The sequence below is a fragment of the Zeus faber genome (assembly GCF_960531495.2).
Source record: "Zeus faber genome assembly, chromosome: 11".
Lineage (NCBI taxonomy): Eukaryota > Metazoa > Chordata > Actinopteri > Zeiformes > Zeidae > Zeus > Zeus faber.
Window position 1 is genome coordinate 4,455,951 of NC_137205.1, and position 17,106 is coordinate 4,473,056.

At 39.7% G+C, this 17,106-nt stretch overlaps 1 protein-coding gene across 2 annotated transcripts; it reads right to left on the minus strand.

Moving 5' to 3' along the window:
* Positions 1-1,895: 1,895 nt before the first annotated feature.
* Positions 1,896-16,889, minus strand: dus1l (dihydrouridine synthase 1-like). 2 transcript variants are annotated; one of them, XM_080009319.1, is made up of 14 exons: positions 16,853-16,889; positions 12,536-12,781; positions 10,962-11,070; positions 10,788-10,838; positions 10,573-10,685; positions 9,835-9,917; positions 8,262-8,365; positions 7,588-7,735; positions 5,872-5,968; positions 5,391-5,482; positions 2,990-3,159; positions 2,825-2,862; positions 2,516-2,591; positions 1,896-2,418 (listed from the first exon to the last, which is right to left on the minus strand). In XM_080009319.1, exons 2-14 carry the CDS (start codon positions 12,770-12,772, stop codon positions 2,303-2,305), a joined length of 1,434 nt encoding a protein of 477 aa, XP_079865445.1. In that variant the 5' UTR covers positions 12,773-12,781; positions 16,853-16,889; the 3' UTR covers positions 1,896-2,302. The 2 variants fall into 2 exon arrangements, with proteins under 2 accessions (XP_079865445.1, XP_079865446.1); XM_080009320.1 differs by having other exon boundaries at positions 2,281-2,418; positions 2,781-2,862.
* Between the last annotated feature and the right edge of the window lie 217 nt (positions 16,890-17,106).

A 17,106-nucleotide genomic window follows, 5' to 3' on the forward strand; every position in this document is an offset into this window, starting at 1 on the left:
CTTGTGGCCGCATACACAAGCACCTTGTGTCGAGTGTGTGTATATATATATTGTTGGAGAAATTCTCCTGTGTGGTCAGTGAGGTTAATCTGCCTGCTACAGGAAAACAAAACAGAGTATTAAAGATATTTAGTCTGGAGAATAAAGAGAAAGATAGTAATGCTTCAAAGCAGTGTTCTGATCAGTCTAACCCAACTACTGAACTCAACTACTGAAGAGAGTTTTATACCAAAGAGAGGTTGAGTGCCATTGGTCAGGTGTCATTTACAAAATTGTGCCCCTCAAATATCTCCCTGGGTGTTACCCTCAAACAGTGATCTAACAGTCAAACTCTGGTCACAAATACAATCCTACTATGCCATAAAACAAACACACAATGCTCTGGGGTTATCCTTATCGCCACACAAGGTTGAGTGAGGATGGAATGTGATCTGGTTCTTCAATACTACAATTTACGTTGTTTAGAAGGAACAGTCTCTTCATATAAACTGTGAGAGGCTCATTAAAACCCAGAAGCATGTTTTTAAAACCATGTGACATACAAAAGGCTATTGTCCTATATTAAACATGTTGAGATTATGGTGAATATATTTGGAAATGAACCACAACATTTATAGCCCATCTTAACCAAGCAGTAGTTATAAATATGTAATAAAATAGATGTCTTCCTGACAGGTGGGGCTCAATCTTCTCTTGGCTGCTCCCGTTAGGGGTCGTAGGTGAGGCTCAATAAAATGCATTATTTTAACAAGAGATGTTGGATATTAATAATCAAAACAAAAAACCTTGTGGTTGATGTGTACAAAAAGGGAATCATGACCTTGTTGGCAGATAATTAAACTTGAGGGGAATCTATTCATGGGTTAATGGAGGTTTTAATGTATCTCAAAACGCACAAAGGTAAGAGGTGGTTTATTACATAAACTTCACACTGATCAGCCACAACATTAAATCCACCTGCCTAATATTGTGTAGCTCCCCCTCATGTTGCCAAAACACTGACCCATCAAGGCTTGGAATCCACAAGACCTCTGAAGGTGTCCTGTGGTATCTGGCACCAAGACGTTAGCAGCCTATCCTTTAAGTTAAGGCTTGTTGTTCCAACACATCCCACAGATGCTCGATCGGATGGACCCTAACCCCAGCCATCCACATGGAGAACGTGATTCATCAGACCAGGCCACCTGCTTACATTGCTCCTTGGTCCAGTCCTCACTCTCATGTGCCCATTGTAGGTGCTTTTGGCGGTGGACAGGGGTCAGCATTGGCACTGACTTGTCTGCAGCTATGTAGCTCCATACGCAGCAAGCTGCGATGCACTGTATTCTGACACCTTTCTATCATAGCATTAATTTTTTCATCAATTTGTGCTTTAGTAGCTCTTCTGTGGGATTGGACCAGATGGACTAGACTTCAATCCCCATGCACATCAATGAGCCTTGGGCGCCAATGACCCTGTTGCCAGTTCACTGTTTGTCCTTTTGGTAGGGACCAACCACTGAATACCCCACAAGACCTGCCGTTTTTGAGATGCTTTGACCAAGTTGTTTAGCCTTCACAATTTGGCCATTTTTCCTTCAAGAACTGCCTAATATATCCAACCCCTTGACGGGTGCCATTGTAACAAGACGATCAATGTTACTCACTTCAGTTGTCAGTTGGTTTGAATGTTGTGGCTGATCAGTGTATATTGACGTTACAATTGTTAATTTGAACCAACACACCAACTGCACAGCAGAGTTCTAAGCATCTTCTACAATAAACATAATTTTTTTTTTTAATTCTTATGTGGTGAGGGAGGACAAGCAGGCGGTTGGTGTACGGGAGAAAGATGCGCAGAACATTAGGTATTTGAGGCAGATGATCCGCTGTGGCGACCCCTAACGGGAGCAGCCGGAAAACGAAGATTCAGAAGTAATAAATAATAAAGGTAAAATATTTTCTTCCATTGCTTTCATGGAGCATACTTCAAAGGTGTTAAAGAAGTTATTTGCTAAACTTGTCAGTTTTATTTTTCTCTCTGTTATGAGATGAAACCAGGGAAAAGTTATTTGCTAAACTTTTGTCAGTTTTATTTTTCTCTCTGTGATGAGATGAAACCAGGGAAATAAAAATATTTAAATAAAAAAAAAAGATCACTCCACAACCTCACCTGTAACAAACGAGAAGTCATCCACTCTCTTGCTATTTTTATAATAATAAAAAAAAAAAGAATCCTTTTTGGTTTTTCACATGGCACATGTACGTCACACTGATTAAAGAGTGACGGATAAAATTTGAGTCTTTATTTCAGAGGTTGGAGTCAGAGCAGCGCCGGTGGCTGTGCCCTGCACTGCAGTGCTGTGCCGTCAGGGGGGTCCTGGATCTCCTTCTCTGCCCTCAGCTTCGCTGCCTTCGCATTAAACCTCAAACCATGACCTGGGGGGTGAACAATAGTTAATGTCGATAAACGTATTATCTTCTAATGTCATCGATTCCCTCCCATGTGTGTGTTGTAGCGAGCGTGAATACACACTTGGGCAGTCGGCGACCTCCTTGTAAGCCTTCTTCTTGCAGCAGCCTCGACACAAGTTGAAGACGCACTTGTTTCCCTGTGGGAGTGGGGATGAATAAATAGCAAGACGGCATTATTATAGTCTGGATCGGACAGTTGTTTTGACTTTGCGTTTCGACGTGGCTTTGTTTTTGATATTAAACTGTAAATATATTTTTTAAATGTAATTGTTCTTTTGTATCAAAAAAAAGTATTTGGTTTTTTTTTAAGTGCAATTTAACCTCACATCAGGTGAATGGAAGAACAGTCGAGTGAATATATTCCACTCACCTTTGGGTTCCCACACTGTTCGCACTTGATGTACTTTGCTGCGGAAGGGGAGAAATGGGACATGCATATTTTCAAAGAGAAAAGTACAAACGTACAGGTACAAATGCAGACATTGTGTTTCTTTTTTTTCAAGAGCCTTGGGATTTATGCGAGACGTGGACTAACGTTTTTTCTCAGGACAGAAGTTCTTGTTGGGGTTGCGGGCCTTCTTCTTCAGCTTGTTTTTAGAGAGTGTGTTGGCTGCTCCGTCAGAGTCCTCCAGCGCCCTCTTGTGACTCACGCTGTTCCTCGCCTCCGGCCCTCCGCTTGAACCATTGGCAACCACTTCCTTTGGCCTGGAGGGTACATGTTTTTTTTTTACCATATCAGGAAACACTCTGGTCGACCTTTTCAGTGGCCCCACTTAAAATTTGAGCGGTCGCTTTATGAAAATGACGAACGTTACCGTAGAACATTCTACATAAGACTGTGACGGTATGAAACTCTTCTCACCGCGGTGAAAAGCAGCGTTCAACAAAATAAATCCACCATATGTTTAATGGACTGTCCCTCCCCCTTCCTTGAACATAGAATGGGAGACAGTCAATGATGATAACTAAACAATGATTGTATTTCTATTTCACATCCTCCTGTAACTTTCACCAGCACTAAATGAATAAAAAAATTAACACACACACACACACACACACACACACACACACACACACACACACACACACACACACACACACACACACACACACACACACACACACACACACACACACACACTTACACTCTTACACTTACAGCTCATTGAAACAATGCTTCATTCCTCCTAAAAGGTGATTAATTAAAAGCAACTGTCTCATGTATACCTGCATGCCTCTGGTATGTCAGAGTAAAGCAAAAAAAACTGTGAAAAGAGATAAATTATTGCTAAAGAGATTAATTAAATTCTAAAATGGCCTTGACAGATTTGTTGGTACCCCTTAGAAAAGATTGTAAATAATTGGATTAAAGTGATATTTAAAACGAACTGTTTTCTTTAATTGGTATCACACGTCTTCAATTTTATAATCAGTCATTCAGCCTGTTTAAATGGAGAAAAGTAGTCACTCTGCTGTTTGGTGTCATCGTGTGCACTACACTGAATATGGACCAGAGATAGCCTGAGGAGAGAGTTGTCTGAGGAGATCAAATTATATACAAGCATGCTAAAGGTAAAGGCTATAAGACCATCTCCAAGGAGCTTGATGTTCCTGTGACTACAGTTGCAAATATTATTAAGAAGTTTAAGGTCCGTGGGACTGTAGCCAACCTCCACGCGGCCGCAAGAGAAAAATCCACCCCAGATTGTACAGATGGATAGTGCGAATGGTAGAAAAGGAGCCAAGGACAACTTCCAAAGAGGTAGAAGCTGAACTCCAAGGTCAAGGTACATCAGTGTCTGATCGCACCATCCGTCATGTTTTGAGTGACAGGTGTCTCAATGGAAGAAGACCCAGGAGGACTCCACTTTTGAAAGAAAAACATAAAAAAGCCAGACTGGAATTTGATAAATGCATATTGGCAAGCCACAATGCTTCTGGGAGAATGTCCTTTGGACAGATGAGTCAAAACTGGAGCTTTTTGGCAAGTCACATCAGCTCTAAGTTCATAGATTAAAAAATGAAGCTTTCAAAGAAAAGAACACCATACCTACTGTGAAACATGGAGGAGGCTCGGTTATGTTTTGGGGCTGCTTTGCTACGTCTGGCACAGGGTGCCTTGAATCTGTGCAGGGCACAATGAAATCTCAAGACTATCAAGGCATTTTCGAGCGAAACGTACTGCCCAGTGTCAGAAAGCTCTATCTCAGTCGCGGGTCATGGGACCTCCAACAGGATAATTACCCAAAACACACAGCTAAAAGTACCCAAGAATGGATAAGAACAAAACATTGGACTATTCCGAAGTGGCCTTCTATGAGCCCTGATCTGAATCCTATCGAACACCTATGGAAAGAGCTGAAACATGCAGTCTGGAGACGGCACCCTTTAAACCTGAGACAGCTGGAGCAGTTGGCTCAGGAATAGTGAGCCAAACTACCTGTTGACGGATGCAGAAATCGATTGATTACAGTGATTGCCTCTAAAGGGTCTCATCATTTTTGTCCATGCTATTTACATTTGTTTTATTATGTAAAATATTCTGTTGAATCAAAAATGAAAAGCAAAGTCTGATTTCTATTAAATATGAAATAAACAATGAAAGAGAAAATTGTGGGTTATTTTTTCGTCGAAGGGTACCAACAAATTTGTCCACGTGTGTGTGTGTGTGTGTGTGTGTGTGTGTGTGTGTGTGTGTAGGTATGTATGTATTCATGTATGTATATATTTTTTTATATTACTATTTGGTGTTGACGGTAATGAGCTCAATACCGCGGTGATGTCACCTAACGACGGTAATGCGGTTATCATCACAGCCCTAGTTCTTCATATACCTCTGAAGCTTTGTCAGGTTTTTCCAGAAACATGGAGATTGGGTTACAATCTCCTTGGGTTAAAATGAACTCCTTTTGTAAACATTTTGGCGGAGGACTCACAGTGGCCTGATGTACGGCTGACAGATCCAGTGAGGGAAGGGCAGCTCCCCGGCCTGTCTCTCTCCACTTTCCTTTTCTCTAGCGATCTCCTCCTGTGGAGAAATTAAACGATGTTAAGAGTTACCGTGCCGCCGTGAATGAACTTCACCGGGAGAAACAGAAGGTACAGTAGCTAGTACACAGTGTAGGACGCCTATTCAGCTTGAGCCCTTTGTTCAGGGTAATAGGGTTAATATGATTTTTGCTTATGTGATTAAGCTAATTCGTCATTCATCTTGAAACATACTAACTTTCCCATTATATCACATGGATTAGGGGTGTTTAAGATGGCAATTTTCCACGCTTGAAACACTGATATCATAAAAAGTCCTTTAACTTGGAGACAGTACAGTACAGTTTTGAGTTGGTAAGGATAGGATTTGTCAGTTTTTCAACATCCACACCTCAGGAATTTATCCAAACAAACCCCTGTGGCTTCTACCTGGCAGCGCAGTCGCAGCTGTTTGCTGACGTCCTCCAGCCCCTGCAGGTTCTTTACCTTCGCCAGCTCCTCCCTCAGGTCCTGGTGGATCTGTAGCCTGTGAACGGCCACGTACACATAGACATAAATAAACTGAACACAATTAGTTTTGGAGCAAGTATGATGAAAATCCAAAACGTCTTCATCTATTAGGGCAAAAAACAATGAGAAATTGCAAAATAAAATAAGCCAATCAAGGCACTGTAGTGGAAAATGTTAAAGGCTTTATCGAGGGTAATCAAAGCAAAAAAGGTGAAACTGACAATGCACTCGTAGTAAGGATGAGACATTACACCACTTTGTTGGAACCATATCCGTTGTGCATGTCTAGTGGAGATATTGCAGGGGGTCAGCCAATTCCCGCCCCCCCAGCCAAATCTCACAATTTTTAATTTTTATGAAAATTAAAAAAAAAAAAAAAAAAAAAAGTATTTAAGGCAAGACAACAATATTGGGTTAATTTCCAATCATTAACATGCGAACAGCTGCGTTATTATTTCATTTCAGTAATCAGCTGAAAACAAGCTGATTCGCAGCTTCTGATGTTATGGGGTGTTCAAAAACCCATATTTTTGAGTAACTTTCAACAGTCACATAACTGGTGCATGACTCAACTTCAATAAAAACACATGGTAAATGGTTTGTATTATTATATTGATATTAAATGGCATGTAAAAACGCCATTTCAAACTTAATTTGATTTGTGAAAATTTAAAAAGTGGATTTCACAGTTTTGTTTTTTTCTTTCCTACACAGGCCATTTAAGACCAGGTCTAGATCAAAAAATACTGTACTTATACAGTAGTAGTCAAACCTGGACTAGATTATGATAAAAAGCCTAAACAGCATTTCACTATTTGATTGGTCTTAACGGAACTAAACAAACGGCAATAAATCTAGAATAAAAACAATCAGGAACTGCTCTGTAAGCATCATAACTGAGTATATAAACAGGTTAATAAGGTATTATAACCGTATGCATATGTATGTGACAAATAATCTCTTGAACTTAATATAGGCCAGGCTTAAAATGCAACACAAAACTTAGTTGCCACTCAAGCCGTTCTTAAGTCATTTTCGATAGTCAGGTTAAATTATGATGCCTAGCTTTGGGGAATACAACATGTTGCTCTTTGTGTCTGGCATGATGAAGCACACACATGAGGTCAACTCCATCCCAAAAAGGTAAGTTAAGGTAAGTTTCATTTAGAATGATTTAAATGTATATTTAATACAACACACATAACTAATACTATTATATAATTATAGAACCCAGAATCCTGATTGTGGCGCCGCCCCTTGCGCGAGAGCCTCGTGTCGATAAGGCACATTTTAGTATTTTTACAGCTTATTGTGCGTAATCTCCGGGTGCTATATGTATGTGACAAATAAACATCTTGAATCTAGAATCAATCAATCTATATTTAAAAAGAAACGGAGGGGGTCCCTCCTCCGTTTCTCTTGGGTCCTTGGTCTGAAAAGATTGAAAACCCCTCGTTTAGTGTAAAAGTAGAAAAAGAAAATGGCCTGCCTCCATTTCCAGATCTCAAACAACTTTCATACCTATATAGATTGACAATATCCACGTGTACGGGGTTACCGGCGCGTTTTCCCCATAGCGACTATGGAACTTTTTCTGAACGTCAGTGTTCACCCCACACGAGTGGGCGTACATACGTGTGGTGCCAGAGCTTGAAGAGGTGGGCGCGAACGAAGGAGAGGGTGCAAGGTGGGTGCTTCCTCACCACCTCCAGGTACTCCTCGGCCATCTCCCACACAGGAGGACTGCGGCCCTCGAACAAGGCCGGGTTATGGAGGTTTCCCTCTGGCGGGGGGAATTTCACAAATGAAAAAAACCCCAAAAGATTGGGGAAATTCAGATTCAGAGGTGAGTCATACTATGGCATTAGTCAGTGTCAATCTTGAGTAGGGGCTGAAAACATTTATTTAATTTGACTAAATTAAAATTACAGTCTAGTCTGGCCTCTACCTTTCCTTTCTTCAAAATTTAAAGCAACATTACCTTTTATTTGACATTTTTACAAGCTTCTACATAATATTAAAAAAAAAGAAAAAGAGGACAGGTCCCTTGCAAAACTTTGGGAACTTGTCTATTTTTATTCATGGTTACTTAAAAATAAATAAATAAATTTAAAAAAAGATACCCGGACTTCTGTACAGACCCTTTTGTCTTCTATTATATTTTTAAACTATAAACTATTTAAATAAAAAATATTTGAAAGAAGAAAGATTCATACAATTTTGAGATTTTGACCCAGGGTGCCGAAACCTCACATTCGCATCCGCATTCCACTGACCACCTGAATCATTTTTCTCTACGTGCAGCTCACCGGCGCTCATGACTCCATGCACTCCTGTCTCCTGGATGCAGCGCTCCACATCACTCAGGTGTTGGATGTTACCATTGGCAAACACTGGAATGCTAACCGCTTTCCTGTCAAAAACAAGAAAAATGCATCTTACACCCACCCTGGCCAGGCGAATGCAGTCATTGGGGCATACAATTCATTTGTTTAAGAGTTTAAGCTTTAGAGTGAAGTGTACATAATATTCCACACACACACACACACACACACACACACACACACACACACACACACACACACACACACACACACACACACACACACACACACACACACACACACACACACACACATATATATATACACACATAAATACAAGAAGGTCAATACCATTGTCATCCCTGTGTGTCAGGTAGCAAGAAAGCGACGGACTGCATGCTAACTGCGTTAGCTCAATGCAAAGCAATGGAGGGAATCAACTAGCCTAATGTCCATCAAATTAGGGAAATACACCTCAACAGCGAGTTATTTGCAAGATACATCTTGTGCCGTTATAATGAATAAAAGCATACACCTTTTTTGAAACATAAACAGTTATCCAGCCCTTGGGCACCGTGGTTATCGTTAAGATGTTGGTGCTATAGGGTTAGCAGTTTAGTCAGTGGTTCCGCTGTGAAGCACTGGAGCTCGTGCCGGGCAACCCCACAGTCACTTAAAGTGGCATTTCACAGCTGGTAGTGATGGACGGATAAATTGATTTGCCTTAAAAAAGGATCAGAATTCAGTTGTGTTTAAAACAAACAAGATCTGGAATGTGTTTTTATTTGTCATAAATACCCAGGATGTGTTGGCTTAAATAATTGCGCATTGGAGATGCTGAAAGTGCTTTTCCCCCCATTTCCTAGGAGGCGAGGTTAGTGGTTTCCTTCCGTAGCATTGAGCTCACACAGATATAAACTGGGGATGTTAACAACACAGTTTTTTGTTGGTCGACGTGTCAGAGGCATTTACTGACTAGTCATCGTTTTTGTGTGCATTTTTCTAAGATTCTGATGGAGACCTTTTGGCTTAAAAAACACACTAGGTATATAATTTATATGTTGTATGGCTTAATTCACCACAAAATGTAACTTAATGTAAGGTCATTTTCCCAGATAAGCTAATTTATTTTCTCATCAGACATGGATTTGGTTTTTCTACACTTAATCACTATACAAACATTGATTTAAAAATGTTGTAACATTAAAAGTAATCACCCATTGTTATTATCAAAATAATTAAATTAGCTGTTTTAATGTGACATCTGAAAACCAAACCATTTTGCCGAATCAACAATGCATTTGTTAGCATGCATTTGTGAATGAGATGACAAAGCTGCCTCTGAAATAAAACCTCATTTAACTATTTAACTATTTATTGTTGACACGGAGAACCCGTCGACAATCGGTGGATTAGTCTACACATTTTAACATCCCAAATATATACATTTCATTGCAACCAAGGGGGGTCGTTGAAGAGCACAACACGGAGGAAGATTTCATATTAGCCAAATTCCTATTTTATACAATTCTGCTGTGCCAGAATGTAAGCAGCTCACCGTACAGCCTTGATGTGTTCCCAGCTGGCGACGCCCGTCACGGCTCCTTTCTGCTCTCTGGTGCGTCCGTGAACTGTCAGTAACTGGAGTTAAACGGGGGAGGGGGGGGGGGCTCGAATCTGCTTTAAAACACAACTTTTAAAGTGTCCCCTTGACCAATTAGACAACAATCAAAATCACTGACATTCAATTTGCTTTTAAATGATTCGGGAGTCTGGACTCACTGCAGCACAATTTTGAGAATTAAATAATTCCTGTGAGAATGCCGTTGATAACTCAGGGTGAACCACTCTTCTGACTCTCATTCACTGTTCACTGGAAGTGTTCCTTTGCTCAACATGCATTAAACCAACTGAATAACATTGAACGAGTGATTCATCAAGATCTGAGTCTTAAAAAAAGAGTTGAACCTTTCATCACCAGCGGAACTCGCGCACTACAGAGTGCAACAAAGTGTACTTCCTACTAGGCTGGACTAAATGTACATTTCCCTGGCATAATCAATTTTTTTTTTAATCACGTCACAATTTAAATAACAAAACCAGGGGGCATACCACAGGTTTTCAAAGATCGCTATTTTCAAAGTATTCCAGTACTTACATTTCTGAGGATGAAATTGAAGCACCTCCAAGAGGTGCTTGGTAAGAACCCTTTAATAACGATCAAATTTAAATGCAGTAGTTGAAGTTCCTTAAGAATCATTTCATGGCGATAGACCAATTTTTCCCCATTCCGTACCTGACAGCCGGCCTTCTCCAGCATCCGAGCATAGCCAACCGTCTTGTCGAGGTCCTCGAACACACGGATCTTGCAGGTGATCGGCACCGAAAGCTTCTCGTTGGCTAACTTAACTGTGAGGGGGAAAACCAAAGAAATCCAACCACTGCTCAGACAACCCTGCATCTCCCTTGTACCTTAAAAATTTCTATTTTCCTCTCTCTGTTTAGACTTACTCATTTTCTGCAATAGCTCCCACTCGTCCTGGAGAAAAACTCCGTAGTGCCCTGCGAAGAGACAGGAGGCGTTTACATTTTTTCTACTGCACAAAAACAGCATCTTTCCGTGTAGATTAGCATGTGCACAGGGAAATACCATTATTTTCTGCATGTGTCGAGACAAAGCGGTACCTCTCTTGGCGATCATCTGAGGACAGCCCAGGTTGAGGTCAATGGCATCGCAGTAGTCCTGGGCCAGCAAAGCAGCTTGCACAAAGACTTCCGGGTTGTTGGCACAGAACTGACACACACACACACACACACACACACACACACACACACACACACACACACACACACACACACACACACACACACACACACACACACACACACACACACACACACACACACTTTGATAAATGGCGGTGAGTGTTAAAGCGTAAGGGTGATTTTGTTCCTTCTGAGGACTCAAAGGGCAACTTGCAGGTTGGCCTCCCCACCAGCGAATTCAATGTGTGGGGAAATTATGTAGCAATTTGGTAAAAAAAACAAAAAAAAAACAAACAATAAAAAATTGAAGTATACTTTTTTTTTTTAATATTTATATTTACATTATATATATATTTATACTTATATTTACAGCTGCACTTTACTATTACAGCTTTTTGTAATACAATGGTACCTTTATTTATGAGTGCACTAACATCTGAGTTTTCCAAGTTATGAGCCATCATTCCGTCGCTATTTTGTATTGATTTGCGAGCAAAAATGTGAGTTACGAGGAGCGAGCTTCAGGTACGCCGCCGCTAGTTGGCGTGGCGACCGAATCCGGCCAGCATCATGTCTCACTCGTTCACTTCACGTGGTTACCTGACCGTGGAAGCATCTCTTTTGTGTTTTGTGCTCACTTCTTATGCAGTTATTTTGCCTTTTTTTTTCTCTAACCATCCTAAGAAAGTAAGTGCTGAGAAAAAGAAGCGGATGATGTCAATTGAATTAAAGCATGAAATCATAGAAAAACATGAGCGATTCTCTTTGACATTCTTTTTTTATTATGTTTTTATACAATATTTGTTATTTATTAATACATTTTTCTGATTTAAAAAATGTAACAAAAAAACTGGGGTGTTTTTTTGGGAGTTGGAATGGATTAATGGAATTTCAATTAATTTCAATGGGAAAAATAGATTTGCTATACGAGCAGATTGAATTACGAGCACTGTCACGGAACAAATGAAACTCATAAGTCAAAGTACCACTGTACAATTAGGCACCACCACCTAAAAATCAGACATTACCTGAGAAGTTGAACATGACGTAACTTGTGGGTGAGACTGGACAGAGCTAGTGGTACAGTGAATGGCAACTTAGCGAGTAGGAGAAAACAAGAGGAGACAGAGCGGTCTTTTAGAAAAAGACCGCTCTGTGTAATTTTTGATTTATTTACATTAGTTTCCTACTCCTTATGAAACTAAACGTGAACATAATTAAGGAGGTTACGCTCCGTCCCACTGTTCTCCAGAGAGAGACTGACATTGTCTCACTTATTTTAGATTTATTTGTTTTCCTTAATTTCCAACTTGAACAAAACGCAGTTCTCCATTGATATGGGACTCTATTTTGTAAAAACTGGATTTTTTTGTGTAGATACTCTTAACTTCTAAATAATAAATCATAAGCACAATACTTCACCATCCAAATTTTTTAAAATTTTTGTTCAAACGCAGATTCATTATCCAAAAGTTTGACATTGTCATCTTTACCTGTGTGATGAGGGGTCGGTCCTCCGCACACGCCTCGTTGTAGAGATTCTCCCGCCTGTAGTTTGCATCGCGGACAAAGACCTGGGCATGGAGCATGGGGGTATAGCAGAGCTGGGCACCGTGGCGGCGGCTCAGCAGGCGCCAGGCAAGCTCACTCTGGTCGACCATGGGCGCCACCACGAAACGGGCCTCCTGCAACGTGCTCCTCCAGAACTCGAAGCCCCGGAGATTAGGCATGACGGCCACCTGGCAACAGGATGAACGTAATAACCAATTACTAAAAAGCAAGAGTCAGAATAAAGAGCTTCTCCAAATAATTAAAGAACATTCGCTATGATTTTCAAGATCTAAAAGGAGAATCGTAAGCAAATCTGTCGTCTTAAGCCTCGCGAAGAGTGCAATTCCATCACCGGCAGCAGTTTGATTTGAGATGGTTCAGAATTCCTTGTGAACTCGTAAAAATACAAGGTTAGTTTGATATTATCTAAGGTTTTATAGTGAGTGCTGGAATCCCAAGATACGTGGTCCCCTGTTATCACACCCTCCTTGCTAAATTCAATAGGGTTGTAGGGCTGCCTGTCTCCACAGCTCCATACTTTCTCGTTTTTTAGTTATACTTTCAACTTTTTCCACAATGGATACTACATTTTTTTTTTTCATTCGTTTGTATGTTTCCATCCTGGTGCATTACATAAGTCAATTTGTTGATAAAGTGGTGTATGCTTATTTGAGATTTATTGCCATTCTGTTTTGGTTTATTTTGTTAGAAAAAAAAAAATTTTCCACAATTTTTAGGCTTCTATTTTTTGTTGTTTTGTTGTTAGGTTCATTGTACGTTACCAGGTTCAGCTTTCCACTGCAAGACCATGAACGAATAAATCTTTCCGGTTTATTTTTTTCTGGGTCATATATGGCATACAGTTATATTTTTATTTGTTATTTCTTGTTAGATATTTTGTAGCATATCATTAGGTTGAGTGTAAATTGTCATATTTTATTGTACAGTCTACCATTAGGTATTTATTGTATATTTCCACATTTGACCAATTTGCCTTTTTTTTTTTTTTTATTCCATTGATTTATTGTGATTTTTGCCAATTTGTTTATGTAAGCTGTTTCTGAAACTGCAATTTCTCTTCAGGGATGAATGGAGTATGTATTAATCTATATAAATGTGTGACAGCCATCTTATTCAAGCATGTTTGTGTATCCCAGGCATTTCAGTAATAATTCAAGTTGTGTTAAAATTCATTCATTCGTAGGCTGTTATAACACCTACCTAAACAAGATGTGGTTGACTACAATTCTAGGTACAATTAGATGACCAATGAGCAGCGTTCCCAGATGTAAGATAATTATCTGATTTGTACGATAATTTAGCTCTTTGCACAATGTACGATCAATAAATAAAAAATTATTATGTCATAGTTTTAGTATGCACTCACAGACAAGATAAATAAAACATGTATTCGGGCCAGTCCCAAAATACCGTCGTCCATGTTTGACCCAGATCCATTATTGTGGAATAATTTATTAAAAAATGATTTTTCTTTTAATCATTTCCGCAATGCACAAACGCCCATGCACAAATGATGGCTAGCACAGGTCACATGATAGCATTGCAGTCCAATGATTGGTCAACAACTCGGTCCTCACCAAGATGGCGGCAAGTGCAGATGTGACTGACATCAGACTTTCATGGATGCCATGGATCCGACGAACCCACAGACAATTTGAATAAGATGTGTATTCGGGGCCGTTCAGACTAGCGTTGCATGGTATACTGATACTAGAAAGCTATCGCCAAACCCTGCCATTAAAAAGGGAACTCTACCCCATCTTGTTAGTACTGGTACTTTAAGAATGACAGTGTTTTAATAAGAGTTGTTGCGTCGATGTGGCACAGTGGGGCAGTGTGTTGGTGTTGGGTCATTCAGGAATGATAAGCTTCTTTTCAACGGGTCTTTTGTTGGAACAAAGGGAACCGAGTCTCACTGGGTGATGAGCCATTTTTTTTTTTGCCACAGATATGTCCTGCTAATTGTTTAAGCTACCCTCTCCTATCACCGGCAAATGCCTCCCCTCTATGTAAGAGATAGCCTATGCTACTCCCTTGCTGGGAGGTGCCCCGGCTGAAAAGGAGCGCACTGTCACATCAGGTACACACACACACACACACACACACACATAAAACAGTCTTTAGGTGCAAAGGTTCAGATGGTATTACTTAAAACTTATTGAAGTTTTATTTCAATAAGTTATTTTACAATTATTATTTATGTGTGGGAGAAAAAAAAATTGATACCGGTTGCGTACAAAAATAACTTTATTCACTATAGTACTTTTTTTTTTTTTTTTTGTGAAACTTTTAAATATTATCTAAATAATATTAATAGTGCATATTAATGAAATTTAAAAAAATGTTCTTAGGTAGAGTATCATACATTTTCATTTGATGTAATTTGCCTACACATACATGGTTCTCACTAGTACAAAGCCAAAAGATCCGGTTCCCTTCAAAGAGGCGTATATTCCCATCACTACGGTGTGTGTGTGTGTGTGTGTGCAGCGTCATGAAGTCATTAATGTGCCTGCATTGGCTGCTATTTATATATTTTTTAAAAATCTGTTTAAAACTCTTACCAAAAGGTAGCGAGTTAAGCAAAAGAAATATGTTTGTTGGCAAAACAGAAAAGATTACGTTCATATTTGGCTGGTTATTAGGCCCCTTTATGGTAGAAAAATTCACTCCTGTTGTTTTGTGTTCTTTTAACATCCTCCACTGCCTTGCATTGACATTGTAAAAATATTTCCCGTTTCTTTCATTAATTAAAAAAAGAAAAGAATTTTAGGTTCCATGTTCCGTCATCTATTATTCCCTAACTTTTCCTGATGTTTTAGGTTTTTACCGTGGTACCGTTTCAAGATTCAAGAGGTTTATTCGTCACATATACATATACATATACATACTTTCATACATATATGCAGTGAAATGTAATGCAACGCACCCGGTAATAACACACAATATGTCCTAGGAAAAATTTCTTTCTAATAGACCAACTAACTGACTCTTAAAACGTAATACAGTAAGTCGAATACTTATAGAATAAAATACAAATATATAGAATAAAATAAAATGAAATAAAATGGAATAGATAAAAACGGAAAAAAATACAAAAATGTGCAAAAGTCGACCGGAGCACTGCCCCGGCGACCGCAGGGGGCGGCGCCGCTATCACCAGTATGGGTATCGAGATATTTAGGCAGGTATCGTATCTTAGTCATAATTTTGGTATTGTGACAACACTAGTTACAACATGCCGTAATTCGGCTTTTATCCAGATTGGTTCAGTGTTATGGATGGAGTTTGTAATCAACAATCACAACCTCACCAAGATGACGCCACCACGCACAGATATGTAAAACCTTGTCCACGGATCACGTGATAGCATAGCGTTTACGCCACTGGGCTGTTTTGCAAATTTTCAGTCTTAAATAAATATAAAACTTGAAATAATTTTCGCACAGTAGTTATTTTGATTTAAAGTGTTTAATTAAAATGTCAAATTGTCTGGAAATTATAGGTTAACAAAATACATTACTATTGTGAAGGCAGTTTTCTGTTGATTACAAAGTGCCATTAAAGAATAATGTTCCCCAAAACGTTTGAATAATCGTGATAAGAATAATCGACGTTAGTTGTGGCGTACTAAACCCACCAACAGCCGCAAACACTGCCCGATCATACATTTAAACTGTAACCAGCCTGAAACAAATGAACTTCTGCAGTCACAACACACACCGGAACAGGGAGCCAAAGCGCACTCATCCATTGAACTTTAACGAAGGGCCGACCCCACGCATTGCTGCCTGCAGCTATATTTATTTATTTTTATTGAATGACGTGATACAAAACATCAACTGCAATGAACAATATCATTCGTCATTTCAAATAACACAATCAAATATTAAGATGCGATTATTTGGTTTTCGGCGTCTGGCAACACCGCCCGTGAATCAGGAGAGGCACTACGCCTGTAAAGATGAACGCGATTGACACTTAGTTTTTTACTTGGTTTTCACTTTTTTACTGTTCTCACATGGCTTCCCAAACCACATTAGCTACAGTTACACCGAGATGCACATGATCCGCGGATGCGGAAGGACGAATTAACTCATTTGCCAAGGGAAAAAAATGATTTTGACAAGCTCTATAGAATATAGGCTATTTCTATCCACCACTGAGCTTTTAGTGTTTGTTCTGTGTCCGTGTTTGCACATCGGTGTTTATTCGAGGGGTTCAGTTTAAATACTCACCCACGCCGCTGCAATTCTGTCGCGGGGAGATTTTCGAGCTACACACGTTCGCAGGTGGGTGTTACATTCGAAAAGCACCGATGTGAAACAAAACAAAACGGGGCAAAGTTCCGGCTTTAAAAAAAAAGACAAAGAAAATAGTATTGTGCAATATTTTTTGGTTTTCTGTGAGCTTTCTGTGAACGCAACATCGGCGGACGTAATAACGCAGAATCCTGGCGACCCTCAAAATTACTACTACAAGCTGATACACT